The following is a 20,625-nucleotide window of genomic DNA, read 5'->3' as shown; positions in this document are numbered from 1 at the left end:
TCTTTTGGCCAGGTCTCAGTGATGGCCACAATATCATACCTGCCAATCTGTAACTGTACGACAAGATCATCCATCTTATTTCTTATGCTGTGGGCATTTAAGTATAACACCTTAAGACCAGTATTTGATACTTTTCGCTTTGATTTGACTGCAACTTTATTACACTGCAACTCATCCCAATGGCTACAAATTTGCCCCATCACCTGCCTGTCTTTCCTGACATCTTTACTGCTCACTATCTTAGATTTATTTCTGTTTTCCCCTTCCTCCGCTCTGTTATTCCGGTTCCCATCCCCCTGCCAAATTGGTTTAAACCCTCTCTAACAGCTCTATTAAACTTTCCCGCCAGGATATTGCTCCCCTTCGGGTTCAGGTGTAACCTGTCCTTTTTGAACAGGTCATACTTCCCCCAGAAGAGATCCCAATTATCCAAGAATCTGAAGCCCTGCCCCCTACACCAGTCTCTCAGCCACGCATTCATCTGCCTGATCCTACTATTCTTGCCCTTGCTAGCACGTGGCACAGGTAGCAATCCCAAGATTACTGCCCTGGAGGTCTGCTTCCTAACTCCTGGAAATCTCTCTTCAGGACCTCCTCCTTTGTCCTATCTATGTCGTTGGTACCAACATGTACCAAGACAACTGGCTGCTCACCCTCCCCCTTCAGAATATTCTGGACCCGATCCGAGACATCCCGTACCCTGGCACCTGGGAGGCAACACACCATGCGGGTATCTCTATCAGGCTCACAGAATCTCCTGTCTGTTCCCCTGACTATGGAATCCCCTACGACTACCGCATTTCTCTTCTCCCTCCTTCTGTCCTGCACAACAGCGCCAGGCTCAGTGCCAGAGACCCAGTCACCGTGGGCATCCCCTATCAGGTCATCCCCTTCAACAGCATCCAGAACAAGATATTTGTTGCTGAGGGGGACAGCCATAGGGGTGCTCTCCACTATCCAGGCATTTCCCTTCCCTCTCTTGACAGTGACCCAGTTTTCTGACCCCTGTAGCCTAGGGATGACTACCTCCCTGTAGCTCCTGTCTATCACCTCTTCACTTTCCCTAATAAACAGTAGGTCATCAAGCTGCAGCTCCAGATCCCTAACTCAGTCTCTGAGGTGCTGCATCTCTGTGCACCTGGTGCAGATGTGGCCATCAAGGAAGCTGGAGCTCTCCCAGGATTCCCACATCTGACACCCTGAACAAAGCACTAACCCTGCAGGCATGCTATCTAATTCTACAGGAATGAAACATCTCACAGTTCTGAGGAGTGACCTCGCATATATAATGAACAAAAGTTAATGAAAAATAGAAAAACACTGCAAAAAGCAAAAAAATAAAAAAACTCAATCATGTATTGCAAGAATGGATGCGTGGGTATAGGAGTGAACGTGTGCTGCTTGACAGTAGGCTCATTGTGAAACCAGCAAAGATCTATCATGAACAGAGAAGTGAAGATAATCGTGAATATTCAGCAGGCTGGTTGCAGAAATCTAAGAGAAGGCACAGCATTAAATTTATAATGATTTTAAGTTTCAAAGATAAAGCTTCTGGCTGACCATGAAACAGCAGAGAAATACATTGGGTTTGCAAAGATTGTCACTGATGAAAATCTAACACCAGAACAAGCCTACATAGAAAACCTATAGCACAGTATAGGCCCTTTGGCCCACAAAGCTGTGCTGAACATGTCCTTACCTTAGAAATTACCTAGGGTTACCCATAGCCCTCTCTTTTTCCTAAGCTCCATGTACCTATCTTAAAAGACCCTATCGTATTCACCTCCACCACCGTCGCCGGCAGCCTATTTCACGCACTCACCACTCTCTGCGTTTTAAAAAAAAACAAACTAACTGCGATATCTCCTCTGTACCTACTTCCAAACACCTTAAAACTGTGCCCTCTCATGCTAGCCATTTCAACCCTAGAAAAAAGTCTCTGACTATCCAGACAATCAATGCCTCTCATCATCTTATACACGTCTATCAGGTCACATTTCATCCTCCAACAGTCCAAGGAGAAGCCAAGTTCACTCAACCTGTTCTTATAAGGCATGCTCCTCACTCTGGTCAACATCGTTGTATATCTCCTCTGCACCCTTTCTATGGTTTCCACATCCTTCCTGTAGTGAGGTGACCAGAACTGAGCACAGTACTCCAAGTGGGGTCTGACCAGGATCCTATATGGCTGCAACGGTACCGCTCATCTCCTAAACTTAATCCCACGTTTGATGAAGGCCAATGCACCCTATGCTTTCCTAACCACAGAGTCAACCTGCACAGCAGCTTTGAGTGTCCTAAGGACTCTGACCCCAAGATCCCTCTGATCTTCCACACTACCAAGAGTCTTACCATTAATACTATATGCTGCCATCATATTTGACCTACCAAAATGAACTACCTCACACTTAGCTCTGTTGAACTCCATCTGCCACTTCTCAACCCAGTTTTGCATCCTATCAATGTCCTGCTGTAACCTCTTGACAGCCCTCCACACTATCCACAACACTTCCAACCTTTGTGTCATCAGCAAATTACCAACCCATCCCTCCACTTCTTCATCCAGGTCATTTATAAAACTCACGAAGAGTAGGGGTCCCAGAACTGATCCCTGAGGCACTCCACTGGTCACTAACCTCCATGCAGAATATGGCCTGTCTATAACCACTCTTTGCCTTCTGTGGGCAAGCTAGTTCTGGATCCACAAACCAATGTCCCCTTGGATCCCATGCCTCCTTACTTTTTCAATAAGCCTTGCATGGGGTACCTTGTCAAATGCCTTGCTGAAATCCATATACACTACATCTACTGTTCTACCTTCATTGACGTATTTAGTCACATCCTCAGAAAATTCAATCAGGTTCATAAGGCACGACCTGCTCTTGACAAAGCCATGCTGACTATTCCTAATTATATTATGCCTCTCCAAATGTTCATAAATCCTGCTTCTTCTCAAGATCATCTCCATCAACTTACCAACCACTGAAGTAAGACTCACTGGTCTATAATTTCCTGGGCTATTTCTACTCCCTTTCTTAAATAAGGGAACAGCATCTGCAACCCTCGAATCATCCGGAACCTCTCCCATCCTCATTGATGATGCAAAGATCATTGCCAGAGGCTCAGCAACCTCCACCCTCACCTCCTACAGTAGCCTGGGGTACATCTCATCTGGTCCCGGTGACTTATCCAACTTGATGCTTTCCAAAAGCTCCAGCACATCCTGTTTCTTAATATCTACATGCTCAAGCTTTTCAGTCTGCTGTAAGTCATCCCGATAATCGGCAATTCCTTTTCCGTAGTGAATACTGAAGCAAAGTACTCATTAAGTACCTCTGCTATCTCCTCTGGTTCCATACACACTTTTCTGCTGTCACACTCAATTGGTCCTATTCTCTCACGTCTTATCCTCTTGCTCTTTGCATACTTGTAGAATGCCTTGGTGTTTTCCTTAATTCTGTCCACCAAGGCCTTCTCGTGGCCCCTTCTGGCTCTCCTAATTCCTTTCTTGAGATCCTTCCTGCTAGCCTTATAATCTTCTAGCTCTCTATCATCACCTAGCTTTTGGAACCTTTTGTAGGCTCTTTTCTTCTTGACTAGATTTACAACAGCTTTTTTACACCACAGTTCCTGTACCCTACCATCCTTTCCCTGTCTCATTGGAACATACCTATGCAGAACTCCACGCAAATATCCCCTGAACATATGCCACATTTCTTTCATATATTTCCCTGAGAATATCTGTTTCCAATTTATGCTTCCAAATTAATATTGCACCTTTCCAGCATCTGTTTCCCCATCTGCTCCTCGATATCTCTGTTACTATTGGGCGGCCTATAAAAAACACCCAGTAAAGATATTAATCACTTCCTATTCCTAACCTCCACCCACAGAGACTCCGTAAACAATCCCTCCATGACGTCCACCTTTTCTGCAGCCGTGACACTATCTCTGATCAACAGTGCCACGCCCCCACCTCTTTTGCCTCCCCCTTGTCCTTTCCGAAACATCTAAACCCTGGCGCTTGAAGTAACCATTCCTGTCCCTGAGCCATCCAAGTCTCTGTAATGACCACCACATCATAGCTCCAAGTACTGATCCACACTCTAAGCTCATCCGCTTTGTTCATAATACTCCTGGCGTTAAAATAGACACATCTCAAACCGCCCATCTGAGTGCGACCCTTCTCTATCACCTGCCTATCCTCCCTCACACAGCCTCCAAGCTATCTCTATTCGTGAGCCAACCGCCTCTTCCCCAGTCTCTTCAGCTCAGTTCCCACCCCCCACCCCCACAAACAATTCTGGTTTAAACTCTCTTCAGTAGCCTTAGCAAACCTCCCTGCCAGTATATTGGACCCCCTCAGATTCAAGTGCAACCCATCCTTTTTGTGCAGGTCACACCTGCCCCAAAAGAGATCCTAACGATCCAGAAATATGAATCCCTGCCCCCTGCTCCAATCCCTCAGCCACACATTTACCCTCCACCTCATTCTATTCCTATACTCACTATCGCATGGCACAGGCAGTAATCCCGAGATTTCTACCTTTGCGGTCCTGCTCCTCAACTTCCTTTCTAACTGCCTGTAGTCTTTTTTCAGGACCTCTTCCCTTTTCCTTGGGGTCGGCTGGTGGTGTAGTGGCATCAGCACCGGTCTTTGGAGCGAAGGCTCCCGAGTTCAAACCCAGCTGGCTGCCCAGGCACGCTTTCCATCTGTGCTGGGTTGAGCATAGAGCTAGCAGCTCGACCTCTTAAAGAAATTGCCTGCTACAGAAACATCAACAATAAAAAGCTGACAGCCTATGCTCTCACGTGAGCTTAAAAGGCAATTTCCTTTTTTTTTCTCCTTCCCTTTTCCTACCTATGTCATTGGTACCAATAGGTACTACGACCTCTGGCTGTTCTCCCTCCCACTGCAGGATATCTTGGACAGAATCTGAAACATCCCGGATCCTGGCACCTGGGAGGCAAACTACCAGCCGAGTTTCTTTCCTTCGTCCACAGAATCCCAAACTTTTTGTTAAAATGAATACTCATGCAATATGTAGAAAATGTACTTTCAATTCCACTATATGACAGTTACATTATGCTGCCTACTTCTCCAAAGGCTAAGCAAATGGCAAGCATGCCTGAGATTTTGTATGGTAAAGAACTGAAGAGACTCTCTCATAAGCTACACAAGGAAATCGGCCACCTGCAGACTTTATTTTATATATGCAAGATAAGCAGTCTACGTGCCATATTTCTACATCAAGGGGCTTGGGGCCAGAAACATTTCAGATTTTATTTGGATTTTGTAATATGAGATAGGTTGGGGTTGCCATCATTTCTGACCTTTGGTTCAGAACAGATATGTACTTAATAGTAAAATGATTACATACCATTAATATAATGAAAATATAATGTGTGCAGGGTAACAAAAGCAGAAGCAGCATCAGGAGAATACCCCAATCAGGGGAACAATGGCAGGTAACACACTCAAAATGCTGGAGGAACTCAGCAGGCCAGGCAGCATCTATGGGAAAGAGTACAGTTGACGTTTTGGGCCAAGACCCTTCAAGCAGGACTTTCAATCTCCACCAATGATGTTGTATTTGGATTACTGTAAAAAGTACACTACATTTGCATTTCTACTTTTTTCAGTTTTATGTAAGGTATAAAAACAAATAGCATTGTAGATTTCTAACAGTAGCATTGTAACAGGGTTGTCGTGGTGGGAGATTTTAATTTCCCAAATATTGATTGGCACCTCCCTACAACAAGAGGTTTAGATGGGGTAGGGTTTGTTAGGTGTGTTCAGGAAGGTTTCTTGACACAATATGTATATAAGCCTCCAAAAGGAGAGGCTGTACTTGATCTGGTATTGGGAAATGAACCTGGTCAGGTGACAGATCTCTTAGTGGGAGAGCATTTTGGAAATAATGGTCACAATTCTATTTCCTTTACCATAACGTTGAAGAGGGATAGGAACAGACAAGTTAGGAAAGCATTTAAATTGAGTATGGGGAATTGAGGCTATCAGGCAGGAAATTGGAAGCTTCAATTAGGAACAGATTTTCTCAGGGAAAAGAACAGCAGAAATGTGGCAGATGTTCAGGGGATATTTGCGTGGAGTTCTGCATAGGTACGTTCCAATGAGACGGAAGTTTTGGTAGGGTACGGGAAATGTGATGTACAAACGTACAAAGGCTGTTGTAAATCTAGTCACGAAGAAAAGAAAAGCTTACGAAAGATTCAGAGAGCTCGGCAATGTTAGAGATCTAGAAGATTATAAGGCTAACAGGAAGGAGCTTAAGAAGGAAATTAGGAGAGCCAGAAGGGTCCACGAGAAGGCCTTGGCGGGCAGAATTAAGGAAACCCAAGATATTCTACAATTATGTGAAGAGCAAGAGGATAAGACGTGAAAGAATAGGACCTATCAAGTGTGACAGTGGGAAAGTGTTTATGGAACTGGAGGAAATAGCGGAGGTACTTAATGAATACTTCAGTATTTACTGTGGAAAAGGATCTTGATGATTGTAGTGATGACTTGCAACGGACTGAAAAGCTTGAGCATGTAGTTATTAAGAAAGTGGATGTGCTAGAGCTTTTGGAAAACATCAGGTCGGATAAGTCACCGGGACCGGATGAGATGTACCCCAGGCTACTGTGGGAGGCGAGGGAGGAGATTGCTGAGCCTCTGGTGATGATCTTTGCATCATCAAAGGGGATGGAAGAGGTTCCGGAGAATTGGAGGGTTGCAGATTTTATTTCTTTATTCAAGAAAGGGAGTACCGATAGCGCAGGAAATTATAATCTTAATTCAGTGGTTGGTAAGTTGATGGAGAAGATCCTGAGAGGCAGGTTTTATGAACATTTGGAGATGCATAATGTGATTAGGAATAGTCAGCATGGCTTTTTCAAGGGCAGGTTGTGCCTTACGAGCCTGATTGAATTTTTTGAGGATGTGACTAAACACATTGATGAAGGAAGAGCAGTAGATGTAGTGTATATGGATTTCAGCAAGGCATTTGATAAGGTACCCCAGACAAGATTTACTGAGAAAGTAAGGAGGCATGGGATCCAAGGAAACATGGTGGATCCAGAACTGGCTTGCCCACAGAAGGCAAAGAGTGGTTGTAGATGGGTCATATTCTGGATGGAGGTCGGTGACCAGTGGTGTGCCTCAGGGATCTGTTCTGGGACGCTTACTCTTCGTGATTTTTATAAATGACCAGGATGAGGAAGTGGAGGGATAGGTTAGTAAGTTTGCTAATGACAAAGGTTGGAGCTGTTGTGGATAGTGTGGAGGGCTGTCAGAAGTTACAGTGGGACATTGATAGAATGCAAAACTGGCCTGAGAAGTAGCAGATGGAGTTCAACCCAGATAAGTGTGAGGTGGTTCATTTTGGTAGGTCAAATATGTCAGCAGAATTTAGTATTAATGGTAAGACTTTTGGCAGTGTGCAGGATCAGAGGGATCTTGGGGTCCAAGTCTATAGGACACTCAAAGCAACTGCGCAAAATGACTCTGTGGTTAAGAAGGCATACGGTGTATTGGTGTATTGGCCTTCATTAATTGTAGAATTGAATTTAGGAGCCGAGAGGTAATGTTGCAGCTGTATAAGACCTTGGTCAGATCCCACTTGGAGTACTGTACTGAGTCCTGGTTGCCTCACTACAGGAAAGACGTGAAAGCCATAGAAAGGGTGCAGAGGAAATTTACAGGATGTTGCCTGGATTGGGGAGCATGCCTTTTCTTGGTGAACTCGGCCTTTTCTCCTTGGAGTGATGGAGGATGAGAGGTGACCTGATAGAGGTGTATAAGATGATGAGAGGCATTGATTGTGTGGATAGTGAGAGGCTTTTTCTCCAGGGCTGAAATGGTTGCCACTAGAGGACACAGGTTTAAGGTGCTAGGGAGTAGGTACAGAGAAGATGTCTGGGGGTAAGTTTTTTACACAGAGAGTGGTGAGTGCATAGAATGGGCTGCGGGCGACGATGGTGGATGCAGATACAATAGGGTCTTTTAAGATAGGTACATGGAGCTTAGAAAAATAGAGGGCTATGGGTAAGCCTAGTAACTTCTGAGGTAGGGACATGTTTGCCACAACTTTGTGGGCTGGAGGGTCTGTATTGTGCTGTAAGTTTTCTATGTTTCTTTGTCAGTATTTGGAAGAGTTGCAGGATTAATAAATAGAATCTGACCAACTTAATATATCCAGCAATATGATTATCATTTTGAAATTATTACACAGGAAAGATGAAGTTAAGACACCTATTTTGCTTATATGAACAATGTACTGAGAAGGAAGGAACAGATATTACTTAGTGAGAAATTCCATGACATTTGCATAACTTGTGATCAAAAACTAATTCCTCCAGCATTAACTTTTTAAAACAGAGATGCTGCATATCCTGAGATCTTAACCAGGTGAAATTTTGGGCAAGTCCAAGCAGTTGTCATCCTTGAATCTTCTCAGTCAAGAAGTTCATGTGCTACTAAGCATTCAACGTCCTGGTCATAGTATTTAAAAATATTGCTTGTTGAGTTGGAATAGATGAGAAGGTAACCTGTTGTCAGCCTATGTTTAGTGATGAGGATTTAATGTTAAGTTTTATTTTGGAATTTACTCTTAAGGCTTTAAATTCAGGGATTCACAACCTTTATACCTTGGATCCCTACTATTAACAGAGGGATCTATGAGCCTCAAGTTGGGAGCCCTTGCTTAAGTTAAAATATTACTGTCGTCCAGTTGTAAGGTATTGTTCACCAGAATATTACTTCAAAATGAATATGAATAACTAGAAATGAAAACTATCTGAATTAATTGTCTGCTCAGTAGCATGAGGGGTTAGTGTGTTATCAAGCAGCTGGTTATCCCAACTGAATAGGATAAGTTTGGCACAATCTTTACTACTTTTCTTTAGCAACCAAGAAATAGACACTATATAAAGAAAACATTAAAATAGACAGAATTAACTTTGTTTCCAAACAAATCTTGCTGCTCATTGTTTTAATATCCTGTTTAAATTTCAAAACAGATGTCATACAAGGCATATGGAAAAAGACCTGTAAAGCAAACGAAGAATGTGAAGAACAACATCATGCTGAAAGAGAAGAAGGAACTGAAGAAGGATGGAAAAAACAAGAAACAATTAAAAGAGAAGGAAGAGAAAAAGAAAGATACAGAGAAGTGGAAATGGTGAGATTGTTTAGGATTATCATTATACAACAGTACGCAGGTACTGTGTGCTTAGCATTTGGAATACATTCCTAGTAATAAGTGCAATAATGGAGACTGACAGTGATTATGTGCCAGCAGCTTAATATAAGCACCTGACCTCCCTGTTTCTGTGCATGAAATCCCTGCTGTCTTTGAGCACTCCACAGCAATGAACTGCATCTGGCAAACTAATTTTTAAGGCTGCTGTTGGATATGCTGAGGAGCAGTGATTGTTTTGGGGGCTGTCTTTTTGGCTGCATTATTGACAAGCATCTGAATCCTACATTTTCTTTTGTCACCTCCTTTTGGAATTGATGTGCAGACAAGCAGTAATGATTCAAGATGTATTTAATATATGGTACTCAAGGTGTTGTATCTAAATGTGCGTAGTATAAGAAATAAGGTGGATGATCTTGTTGCAATATTACAGATTGCCAGGTATGATGTTGTGGCCATCGCTAGATCATGGCTGAAGGATGGTTGTAGTTGGGAGCTGAGTATCCAAGGTTACACATTATATCAGAAGGATAGAAAGGTAGGCAGAGGGGATGGTGTGGCTCTACTGGTAAAGAATGGCATCAAATCAGTAGAAAGATGTGACATAGGATCAGAAGATCTTGAATCTTTGCGGGTTGAGTTAAGAAATTGTAAAGGTAAAAGGACTCTGGCAATTATATACAGGCCTCCCAACAGTGTCTGGGATGTGGACCACAGATTACAACAGGAAATAGAAAAGGTGTGTCAAAAAGGCATGTTATGGTAGTCATCGGAGATTTTAACATGCAGGTCAATTGGGAAAATCAGGTTGGCAATGGATCTCGAGAGAGTGAGTTTGTTGAATGCCCAAGAGATAGCTTTTTAGAGCAGTTTGTCATTGAGCCTATTAAGGGATCAGCTATACTGGATTGGGTGTTATGTATAAACTGGAGATGATTAGGGAGCTTAAGGTAAAATAACCCTCAGGAACCAGTGATTAGACTATGATTGTATCCAACTTGAAATTAGATAGGGAGAAAGTAAAGTCTGATGCAGCAGTGTTTCAGTGGAGTAAGGGAAATTACAGTGGTATGAGAAAGGAGTTGGCCAAAGGAAACTGGAAGGAGCTGCTGGCAGAGATGACAGTAGAGCAGCAATGGCGTGCATTTCTGAGAAAAATGAGGAAGGTGCAGGACATGTGTTCCAAAAATGAAGAAATACTAAAATGATAAAATAGTACAACTGTGGCTGACAAGGGAAGTCAAAGCTATTGTAAAAGCAAAAGAAAAGGCATACAACAAAGCAAAAATTAGTGGGAAGATGGAGGATTCAGAAGTTTTTAAAAACCTAGAGAGAGCAACTAAAATAATCATTAGAAGGGAAAAGATGAAATATGAAAGCAAGCTAGATATCAATGTGGATAGTAGAAGTTTTTTCAAGTGTGTTTAAAAATAAGAGAAATGAGAGTGGATATAGGACCACTAGAAAATGAGGCAGGAAAAATAATAACGGGGGCAAGGAGAGGGCCAATGAACTAAATGAGTATTTTGTGTCAGTCTTCACTGTGGAAGACACTAGCCGTATGCCTGATACTGTAGTGTGAGAAGGAAGAGAAGTAGGTACTGTTACTGTTACAAGAGAGAAGGTGCTTAAAAAGCTGTAAGACCTAAAAGTACATAAGTTACCCAGACCAGAGGAGCTGCACTGTAGGGTTCTGAAAGAGATGACGTTAGAGATTGTGGTGGCATAAGAAATGTTCTTTCAGAAATCATTGGACTCTGGCAGAGGACTGGGAATTTGCAAATGTTACTCCACTCGAAGAAAGGAGGAAGGCAGCAGAAAGGAAATTGTAGACCAGTTAGCCTGACCTCAGTGGTTGAGAAAATGTTAGAGTTAATTGTTAAGAATGAGGTGATAGAGTACTTGGTGACACAGGACAAGATAGTACAAAGTCAGCATGGTCCTACTGTAACCTCTGACAGCCCTCCACACTATCCACAACACCCCCAACTTCTGTGTCATCTGCAGATTTAGTAACCCATCCCTCAACTTCCTCATCCAGGTCATTTATAAAAATCATGAAGAGGAGAGGGTCCCAGAACAGATCCTTGAGGCACACCACTGGTCACCAACCTCCTTGCAGAATATGACCTTTCTACAACCACGCTTTGCCTTCTGTGGGCAAGCCAATTCTGGATCCACAAAGCAATGTCCCCTTGGATCCCATGTCTCCTTACTTTCTCACTAAGCCTTGCATCAGGTACCTTATCAAATGCCTTGCTGAAATCCTTATACGCTTCATCTACTGCTCTACCTTCATCAATGTGTTTAGTCACAGCCTCAAAAAATTCAGTCTGGCTCATAAGGCGCGACCTGCCTTTGACAAAGCCATGCTGACTATTCCTAATCATATTATACCTCTCAGGATCTTCTCCACCATCTTACCAACCACTGAAGTAAGACTCACTGGTCTATAATTTCCTGGGCTATCTCTACTCCCTGTTTTGAATAAGGGAACAACATCTGCAACCCTCCAATCCTCCGGAACCTCTCCCGTCCCCATTGATGATACAAAGATCATCACCAGAGGCTCAGCAATCTCCTCCCTCACCTCCCACACTAGCCTGCGGTATATCACGTCTGGTCCCGGCGATTTATCCAACTTGATGCTTTCCAATTTCAGCCCTTTCTGTAGTGAATACTGAAGCAAAGTATTCATTAAATACCTCCGCAATCTCCTCTGGTTCCACTACACACTTTTCCACTCTTCACATACTTGTAGAATGCCTTGGGGTTTTCCTTAATTCTGTCCGCCAAGGCCTTCTCATGGCCCCTCTGGCTCTCCAAATTTCATTCTTAAGCTCCTTCCTGCTAGCCTTATAATTTTCTAGATCTCTATCATTACTTAGCTTACGAAAGTTTCAAAAAACTTCTATTTTCTTCTTGACTAAATTTTCAACAGCCTTTGTACACCATGGTTCTTGTACCCTACCATCCTTTCCCTGTCTTGTTGGAATGTACCTCTGCAGACCACCACGCAAACATTCCCTGTACATTTGCCACATTTCTGCTGTAGATTTCCCTGAGAACATCTGTTCCCACTTTATCCTTCCAAGTTCCTGCCTGATGGCTTCTTATTTCCCATTACTCCAATTGAACGCTTTCCTAACTTGTCTGTTCCTATCCCTCCAATGCTATGGTAAAGGAGATGGTGATCACAATTCTATCTCCAAAATGCTGTCCCACTGAGAGACCTGACACTTGACCAGGTTCATTTCCAAATACCAAATCAAGTACAGCCTTTCCTCTTGTAGGCTTATCTACATATTGTGTCAGTAAACCTCCACTCCATCTGAACCCCTTGCTCTAGGGAGATGCCAATTAATATTTGGGAAATTAAAATCTCCCACCACAACAACCCTGTCATTATTATTCCTTTCCAGAATCTGTCTCCCTATCTGCTCCTCGATGTCCCTGTTACTATTGGGTGGTCGATACTTAAAAATAAACACCCAGTAGAATTATTGACCCCTTCCTGTTCCACCCACAGAGACTCAGTAGACAATCCCTCCATGACTTCCTCCTTTTCTGCAGCAGTGACACTATCTCTGATAAGCATTGCCTTGCCCCTAACTCTTTTGCCTCCCTCCCTGTCCTTCCTGAGACATCTAAAGCCTGGCACTCGAAGTAGCCATTCCTGCCCCTGAGCCATCCAAGTCTCTCTAATGGCCACAACATCATAGCTCCAAGTACTGATCCACACTGTAAGCTCATCTGCTTTGTTCATGATACTGCTTGCATTAAAATAGATACATCTCAAACCATTGGTCTGAGCACGTCCCTTCTCTATCACCTGCCTATCCTCCCTCTCGCTTTCTCCAAGCTTTCTCAATTTGTGAGCCAACTGCCCCTTTCTCTGTTTCTTCAGTATGGTTCCCACCCCCCTCAGCAATTATAGTTTAAACTCTTCCCCAATAGCCTTGGCAAACCTCCCTGCCAGGATATTGGTCCCCCTCAGATTAAAGTGCAACCCATCCTTTTTGTACAGGTCGCACCTGCCCCAAAAGAGGTCCCAATGATCCAGAAATCTGAATCCCTGCCCCCGCTCCAATCCCTCAGCCACACATTTGTCTTCCAGCTCACTCTATTCCTATACTTTCGCATGGCACAGGCAGTAATCCCGAGATTACTACCTTTGAGGTCCTGCTTCTGAACTTCCTTCCTAACTCCCTGTAGTCTGTTTTCAGGACCCCCTCCCTTTTCCTGCCTATGTCATTGGTACCAATATGTACCATGACCTCTGGCTGTTCTCCTTCCCACTTCAAGATATCATGGACGCGATCAGAAACATCCAGACCCTGGCACCTGGGAGGCAAGCTACCATCAGTGTTGCTTTCCTGCGTCCACAGAATCGCCTGTCTGAACTCCTAACTATAGAGTCCCCTATCACTGCTGCCATCCTCTTTTATTTCCCTACCCTTCTGAGCCACAGGGTCAGACTCTGTGCCAGAGACGTGGCCACTGTGGTTCCCCCAGGTAGGTCGTTTCCACCACCACCTCCCCCAACAGTACTCAAACAGGAGTACTTATTGTTAAGTGGGTCAGCCACAGGGGTACTCTCTAGTATCTTCCCTCTCTTGATAGTTACCCACTTATTTCTCTCCTGAGGCCCCGATGTGACCACTTGCCTGTAGTTCCTCTCTATCACTACCTCACTTGCCCTGACTAGACGAAGGTCATCGAGCTGCATCTCCGGTTCCCTAACAGGGTCCCTAAGGAGCTGCAGCTTGACACACCTGGTGTAGATGTGGCCATCCAGGAGGCTGGGAGTCTCCCAGACATCCCACATATGACACCTGGTATAGAACACCAGCTTCACAGACATGCTTCCTATTCCTTTTCTTCACAAATAACTTGCCTCGCCTCGACCCGTTATCATCCAAGCCACATTGAGCCAAAGCCCTCCTACTCTGACTCCCTCTACTCCAACGCTCGTTCTATAATATTGTCATCTTTTTATATTCTTCCCACCAGTCTAACTCACTGACATCCACACGCCTGAGCAGTTGTGCCTCAATCAAACCGCTGAAGAAAAAATGATCTCCTTTTAAATTCTTCCCACCAGTGTAACTGGCTGACTTGTAAACTACAGATTTCATGATTTTATGTCGAATCCAATGGACTTGACACTCAAGCAAACAAGTACACAACTTTTAAGTGGACGAAGGTTCATCGCCACGGTCAGAAGCAAGGCAGGAGGGGGTCTGCAAGCCAGGAAACAGGAATGAGACCCCCTCTACCCAACACCTTGTTAGCAAATGAGCATTTGTTGAAGAACAAAGCTGAGGACTTGAGGGCAAGATTGCTTTATTCCAGGGAAATGATAGATTTTTGTGTTCTATGTTTAATGGAAATGTGGCTTATTCCCAGCATGCCAGATATAGTGATCAGACCTGAAGGCTTCTTGATTCACAGGCTGGACCGAACTGCTGATTCGGAGAAGGTAAAAGGTGGAGGTGTGTGTTTCAAGATAAATTCTTGGTGGTGCTTCAATGTGACAATTTTGTCAAAATCATGTTCTCCTGACCTTGAACACCTAATGATCAGATGCAGTCAGTTTAGCTTACCAAGGGAATTCACATCAGTGATCTTCACTGGTGTTTGCGTACCGTGAGCAGTCAACTGTAATCAAGCGCTTAAGGTACTGCATGATGCAGTCTCCAAACAAGAAACTGTCCATCCCAACGCATTTCAAATCAGTTGACGTCTTCAACCAGGCTTATTTGAAGAAATACCTGCCCAGTTACCATCAATGTATAATCTGTAATACCAGAGATCACACCACACTAGACCACTGCAAAAGGATCTAGTATATGATTAAACTCTTCTCTGGCTTCAAGCAGTGTATCAATTAGAATCCTGGTGATCCTTCCAGAAACCATGGAAACATAGGGACAACAGGCATCTTTAAAGAATACCAGATCAACACCATCCACAAATCTGTAAGGAAGCTCAAGTAACAGCTTATGTGAGACAATAATGACCTTGGACTTGGGTCAGCTGGAGTTTACGGGATTCCCTGTGAATGTGGAGCAGTTTATATCAGTCTGATGGGATGGACAGTGGAAATGCGCATCAAGGAGCATGAGGCGTATCTGTTTGGGTTACCTGGAGAAATCAGTGGTAGCAGAACACTGCACTCACAATGGCCATAGAACTGACTTCAGTGGTACAAAACTACTGTGCTGTGCCAATCACTTTTGGGACCACCTGGTAAATGAAGCCATTGAAATAAAACTAGAGGAAAAGAATTTTAACAAAGACAAAAGTCTCGCTCTAATTAAGAACTGAACCAGGGTGGGAGAGCAGAAAACTGGGTGAGGACTAACCAATTTGGGGACTGAATACAGGGGTGTACATGTACCGCCAGACTAGACATGCCCTGGCATCATCCCTGAAGAAGATAGCAGAGTTTGTCATCGTAACGTCGTTTATAATCGATACCTGTACATGACTTGAAACCAGAGAAGAGTATATTTGACACTAGACTACTGTTAAACTAAGATGAGGAATATCTACTGTTCCATGCCAGAAGACATTTCAATAAATCTGATCACTTCTTGACAACCCTTCTCCTACCTGCAAACAGGCAGAGGCTAAAGAGCAAAGCTCCAGAGATTAGGGCAACAAAGAAGTGCAGAGGAGTGGCTAAGGGATTGCTTTGAGTCAGTGAACTTGTCCGTTCTCAAGGACTTATCTACAGATCTGAATGAATACACCAGAGCTGCTACGGACTTTAAAAACAGTTGTAGACAAGTGTTTCCCCACAAAATCATTCAGAGTCTACCCCAATCAAAGCCCTGGATGAGCTATGAAATCTGTACTCTGCTGAGGGCCAGATCAGAGGCTGGTGACCAAGAAAGTTACAGAAGTCCAGGGTATAATTTCTGGAAAGCCGATACATGGTTGAAGTGGCAATTCTGGACTAAACTTGAATCAAGGAAAGATGCTCGATAATTGTGTCAGGGCTTGAATGCTACCACCTCGTATTAAGTAAAGTAAGTGACATAGGCAACAGCTGGGCTTCACTTGCAAATCAGCTTAATGCCTCCTGTCAACACACATCAAAGTTGCTGGTGAACGCAGCAGGCCAGGCAGCATCTCTAGGAAGAGGTACAGTCGACGTTTCAGGCCGAGACCCTTCGTCAGGACTAACTGAAGGAAGGAAGAGCTAGTAAGAGATTTGAAAGGGGGAGGGGGAGATCCAAAATGATAGGAGAAGACAGGAAGGGGAGGGATGGAGCCAAGAGCTGGACAGGTGATTGGCAAAGGGGATACGAGAGGATCATGGGACAGGAGGCCCAGGGAGAAAGACGGGGGAGGGGGGGGGGAGAACCGCAGAGGATGGGCAAGGGGTATAGTCAGAGGGACAGAGGGAGAAAAAGGAGAGTGAGAGAAAGAATGTGTGTATAAAAATAAGTAACAGATGGGGTACGAGGGGGAGGTGGGGCATTAGCGGAAGTTAGAGAAGTCAATGTTCATGCCATCAGGTTGGAGGCTACCCAGACGGAATATAAGGTGTTGTTCCTCCAACCTGAGTGTGGCTTCATCTTTACAGTAGAGGAGGCCGTGGATAGACATGTCAGAATGGGAATGGGATGTGGAATTAAAATGTGTGGCCACTGGGAGATCCTGCTTTCTCTGGCGGACAGAGCGTAGGTGTTCAGCAAAGCGGTCTCCCAGTCTGCGTCGGGTCTCGCCAATATATAAAAGGCCACATCGGGAGCACCGGACACAGTATATCACCCCAGCCGTCTCACAGGTGAAGTGTCGCCTCACCTGGAAGGACTGTTTGGGGCCCTGAACGGTGGTAAGGGAGGAAGTATAAGGGCATGTGTAGCACTTGTTCTGCTTACAAGGATAAGTGCCAGGAGGGAGATCAGTGGGGAGGGATGGGGGGGACGAATGGACAAGGAAGTCACGTAGGGAGCGATCCCTGCGGAAAGCGGGGGGGGGGGGGGAGGGAAAGATGTGCTTAGTGGTGGGATCCCGTTGGAGGTGGCAGAAGTTACGGAGAATAATATGTTGGACCCGGAGGCTGGTGGGGTGGTAGGTGAGGACCAGGGAACCCTATTCCTACTGGGGTGGCAGGAGGATGGAGTGAGAGCAGATGTACGTGAAATGGGGGATATGCATTTGAGAGCAGACTTGATAGTGGAGGAAGGGAAGCCCCTTTCTTTAAAAAAGGAGGACATCTCCCTCGTCCTGGAATGAAAAGCCTCATCCTGAGAGCAGATGCGGCGGAGACGGAGGAATTGCGAGAAGGGGATGGCATTTTTGCAAGAGACCGGGTGAGAAGAGGAATAGTCCAGGTAGCTGTGAGAGTCAGTAGGCTTATAGTAGACATCAGTGGATAAGCTGTCTCCAGAGACAGAGACAGAAAGATCTAGAAAGGGGAGGGAGGTGTCGGAAATGGACCAGGTAAACTTGAGGGCAGGGTGAAAGTTGGAGGCAAAGTTAATAAAGTCAACGAGCTCAGCATGCATGCAGGAAGCAGTGCCAATGCAGTCGTCGATGTAGCGAAGGAAAAGTGGGGGACAGATACTAGAATAGGCACGGAACATAGATTGTTCCACAAAGCCAACAAAAAGGCAGGCATAGCTAGGACCCATACGGGTGCCCATAGCTACACCTTTAGTTTGGAGGAAGTGGGAGGAGCCAAAGGAGAAATTATTAAGAGTAAGGACTAATTCCGCTAGACAGAGCAGAGTGGTGGTAGAGGGGAACTGATTAGGTCTGGAATCCAAAAAGAAGCGGAGAGCCTTGAGACCTTCCTGATGGGGGATGGAAGTATAAAGGGACTGGACATCCATGGTGAAAATAAAGCGGTGGGGGCCAACTTAAAATCATCGAGAAGTTTAAGAGCGTGCCTTCTGTGCTCCTTTTGACAATCAAAACATGGAGAAACCATCACGAACTCCCACAGCCCCCAGTGATCCTGTGATTTCAGTCTGAGGCTGACATGCTAGCAGCCTTCAGTGGGGTAAACACACAAGAAGCAAATGGACTGAAGGAGTATCTGGCCAAGTACAAAAGACGTATGCTGATCAACTTGCTGGAGTTTTCACTGAGCTCCTTAACCTCTTGCTTTGGCATTCTGATGTACTCACCTGCTTCAAGCAGGCTTCACTTTTTCCGTAATCAGCTCAATGACCATCGTCCAATAGCACTTGCATCCACTGTGATTAAATTTTTTGAGAGGTTGGTGATTAAAACAGATCAACTCCTGCCTGAGAAGATAATTGGATTCACTTCAGTTTGCCTACTGGCACAACAGGTCCACAGCAGATGCCATCTCATTGGCTCAGCTCTGGAACATCTGGACAGCAAAGATGCATGGACCTCTTTATCGACTGCAGCTCAGCATTCAATACCATCATCCCCTCAAAACTAATCAATAAGCCGGAAAACCTTGGCCTCGTTACCTCCCTGTACAATTAGATCTTTGATTTACTCATTTGCAGATCCCAGTAGGTTTGGATTAGCAACAACATCTCCACAATCTCCATCAGCACAGGTGCCCCACAAGGCTGTCTGCTTAGCCCTGCTCTACTTGCTTTATACTTGTGACTGTGTGGTAATGCCATATTCAAGTTTGCTGATGACAAAAACTGAATCAAAGGTCGTGATGGCTCAGCACATAGGAGAGAGATTGAAAATCTGGCTGAGTGATGCCACAACAAAAACCTCTACTCAATGCCAGCAAGACCAAGGAGCTGATCATTGATTTCAGGAGGAGAAGACCAGAGGTCTATGAGCCAGTCCTCATCAGAGGTGGAGACAGTCAGCAGCTTTAAATGCCTTTTGTTATTTTGGAGGACTTGTACTGGACTTGAGTAAGTGGCATTATGAAGAAAGCAAGGCAGCACCTCTTCTTCCTTAGGAGTTTGCAAAGATTTGGCATGATATTTAAAACTTTTGATAAACTTCTATAGATGTGTGCTGGAAGGGTTCATTGACTGGTTGTATCATGGCCTGATATGGAAACACCAATGCCCTTGAACAGCAAATCTTTTTATATTTATATATATATAAAAAAAATAGTGGATGAGGTCCAGTCCATCACAGGTAAAGCCCTCCCCACCACAGAGCACATCTTTGCAGAGCATTTTCACAGGAAAGCAGCATCCATTGTTCAGGACCCCCACCACCCAGGTCCTGCTGTCTTCTTGCTGCCATCAAGAAGCAGTTACAGGAGTCTCAGGACTTGCACAAGCAGGTTCAGGAACTGTTGTTAACCTTCATCCATTGGACTCTTGAACCAGAGGGGATAATGTCACTTAACTTCACTTACTCCATCACTGAAATGTTACAACAACCTGTTGGCTCGCTTTTCAGGACTCTTCCTCTCCTTCTCAAAATTGATTGCTCGTTTATTTATTAATATTTCTTTCTTTTTGTATTGGCACCGTTTGTGGTCTTTTGTACACTGGTTGGACGCTCAGGTTGCTGTGGTCTTTCATTGATTCTATTATGGTTATTCTATTATGGATTTATGGTTATGGTTTTTGGAATTATTGAGTAAGCCTGCAAGAAAATGAGTGTGTTGTATATGGTGACATATATGTACTTTGATAATAAATTTGCTTTGAACTTTGATATCACTTGTGAAACTTCAAAGCTGTGCCTCATATTTAATGGCAATGGAAGTAGAAATGTATCCCACAGAAAAATAAATTTAGGTAATTGGCATAGAATCTTGAACTTGCATCTTCATGTTTCTGAAGTAAAGGTGCTATGATTGAGGCAAGTATTAACTGCCACTTCAGGCTTTATTGCATCAGTAATTTTGGAAATTCTGTAGAAATAAGAATATACAAGATTTGAAATTCACACTTTAATGGCAGCATCTAAAAAATGTATGATATTTTGCAAAGAAATATTCTAAAATGATTCAAAATATTGAAGCTACCAACAATAACTGAAGCTGTTCCTTCTTATCTTTCATACTTCTTGTCTGCTCATATAACAAATCTTAATAGGAACTGAAGGTGAGGGTAGTTTTTGTCTGCAGGGTCAGTTATCGTGTACACATTTTTTGTGTGGTGTGGGGAACTAAATTAGTAGAGCCACAGGAAGTGTTTCTTAGTTGAAAGTTCAAAACAAAATGACAAGTATTTTATCAATAGTATTTCGAAGGGAGTCTAGGCATAGGGATATCAACCCTAAGCCAGTGTTATGCTCAGAGCTGTGATCTCTATGACAAAAGTTGCTTTTATTAACTTCAACATTAGGCATGCTTGCTTATCTTGGAGCACTGTAAGAAGCACAATTACTCTTGTTCGAAGTTTACATTTTGCATTGAAGAGGTAAGTTGCAGCTTTCAGTTCTGCAGCAAGTGGAAATTGCTTAGTAACAGATTGTTTTCAAAAACCAAGCTATC

At 44.0% G+C, this 20,625-nt stretch overlaps 1 protein-coding gene across 1 annotated transcript in view; it reads left to right on the top strand.

The window, feature by feature from the left end:
* The first annotated feature begins 20,337 nt into the window (after positions 1–20,337).
* The window catches only part of LOC140198751 (DNA topoisomerase 1-like), a 46,875-nt gene continuing 46,587 nt past the window's right edge, over positions 20,338–20,625 (top strand). The window contains exon 1 of the mRNA XM_072259766.1: positions 20,338–20,551. Coding sequence (XP_072115867.1) covers positions 20,421–20,551 — 131 coding nt within the window. The 5' untranslated portion in view covers positions 20,338–20,420. The remainder of the gene's footprint in view (positions 20,552–20,625) is intronic.

This window comes from Mobula birostris, chromosome 1 (assembly GCF_030028105.1).
Source record: "Mobula birostris isolate sMobBir1 chromosome 1, sMobBir1.hap1, whole genome shotgun sequence".
NCBI lineage: Eukaryota > Metazoa > Chordata > Chondrichthyes > Myliobatiformes > Myliobatidae > Mobula > Mobula birostris.
The sequence above is the reverse complement of the archived record's forward strand: the minus strand, read 5'-3'. Positions and strand labels throughout refer to the sequence as shown.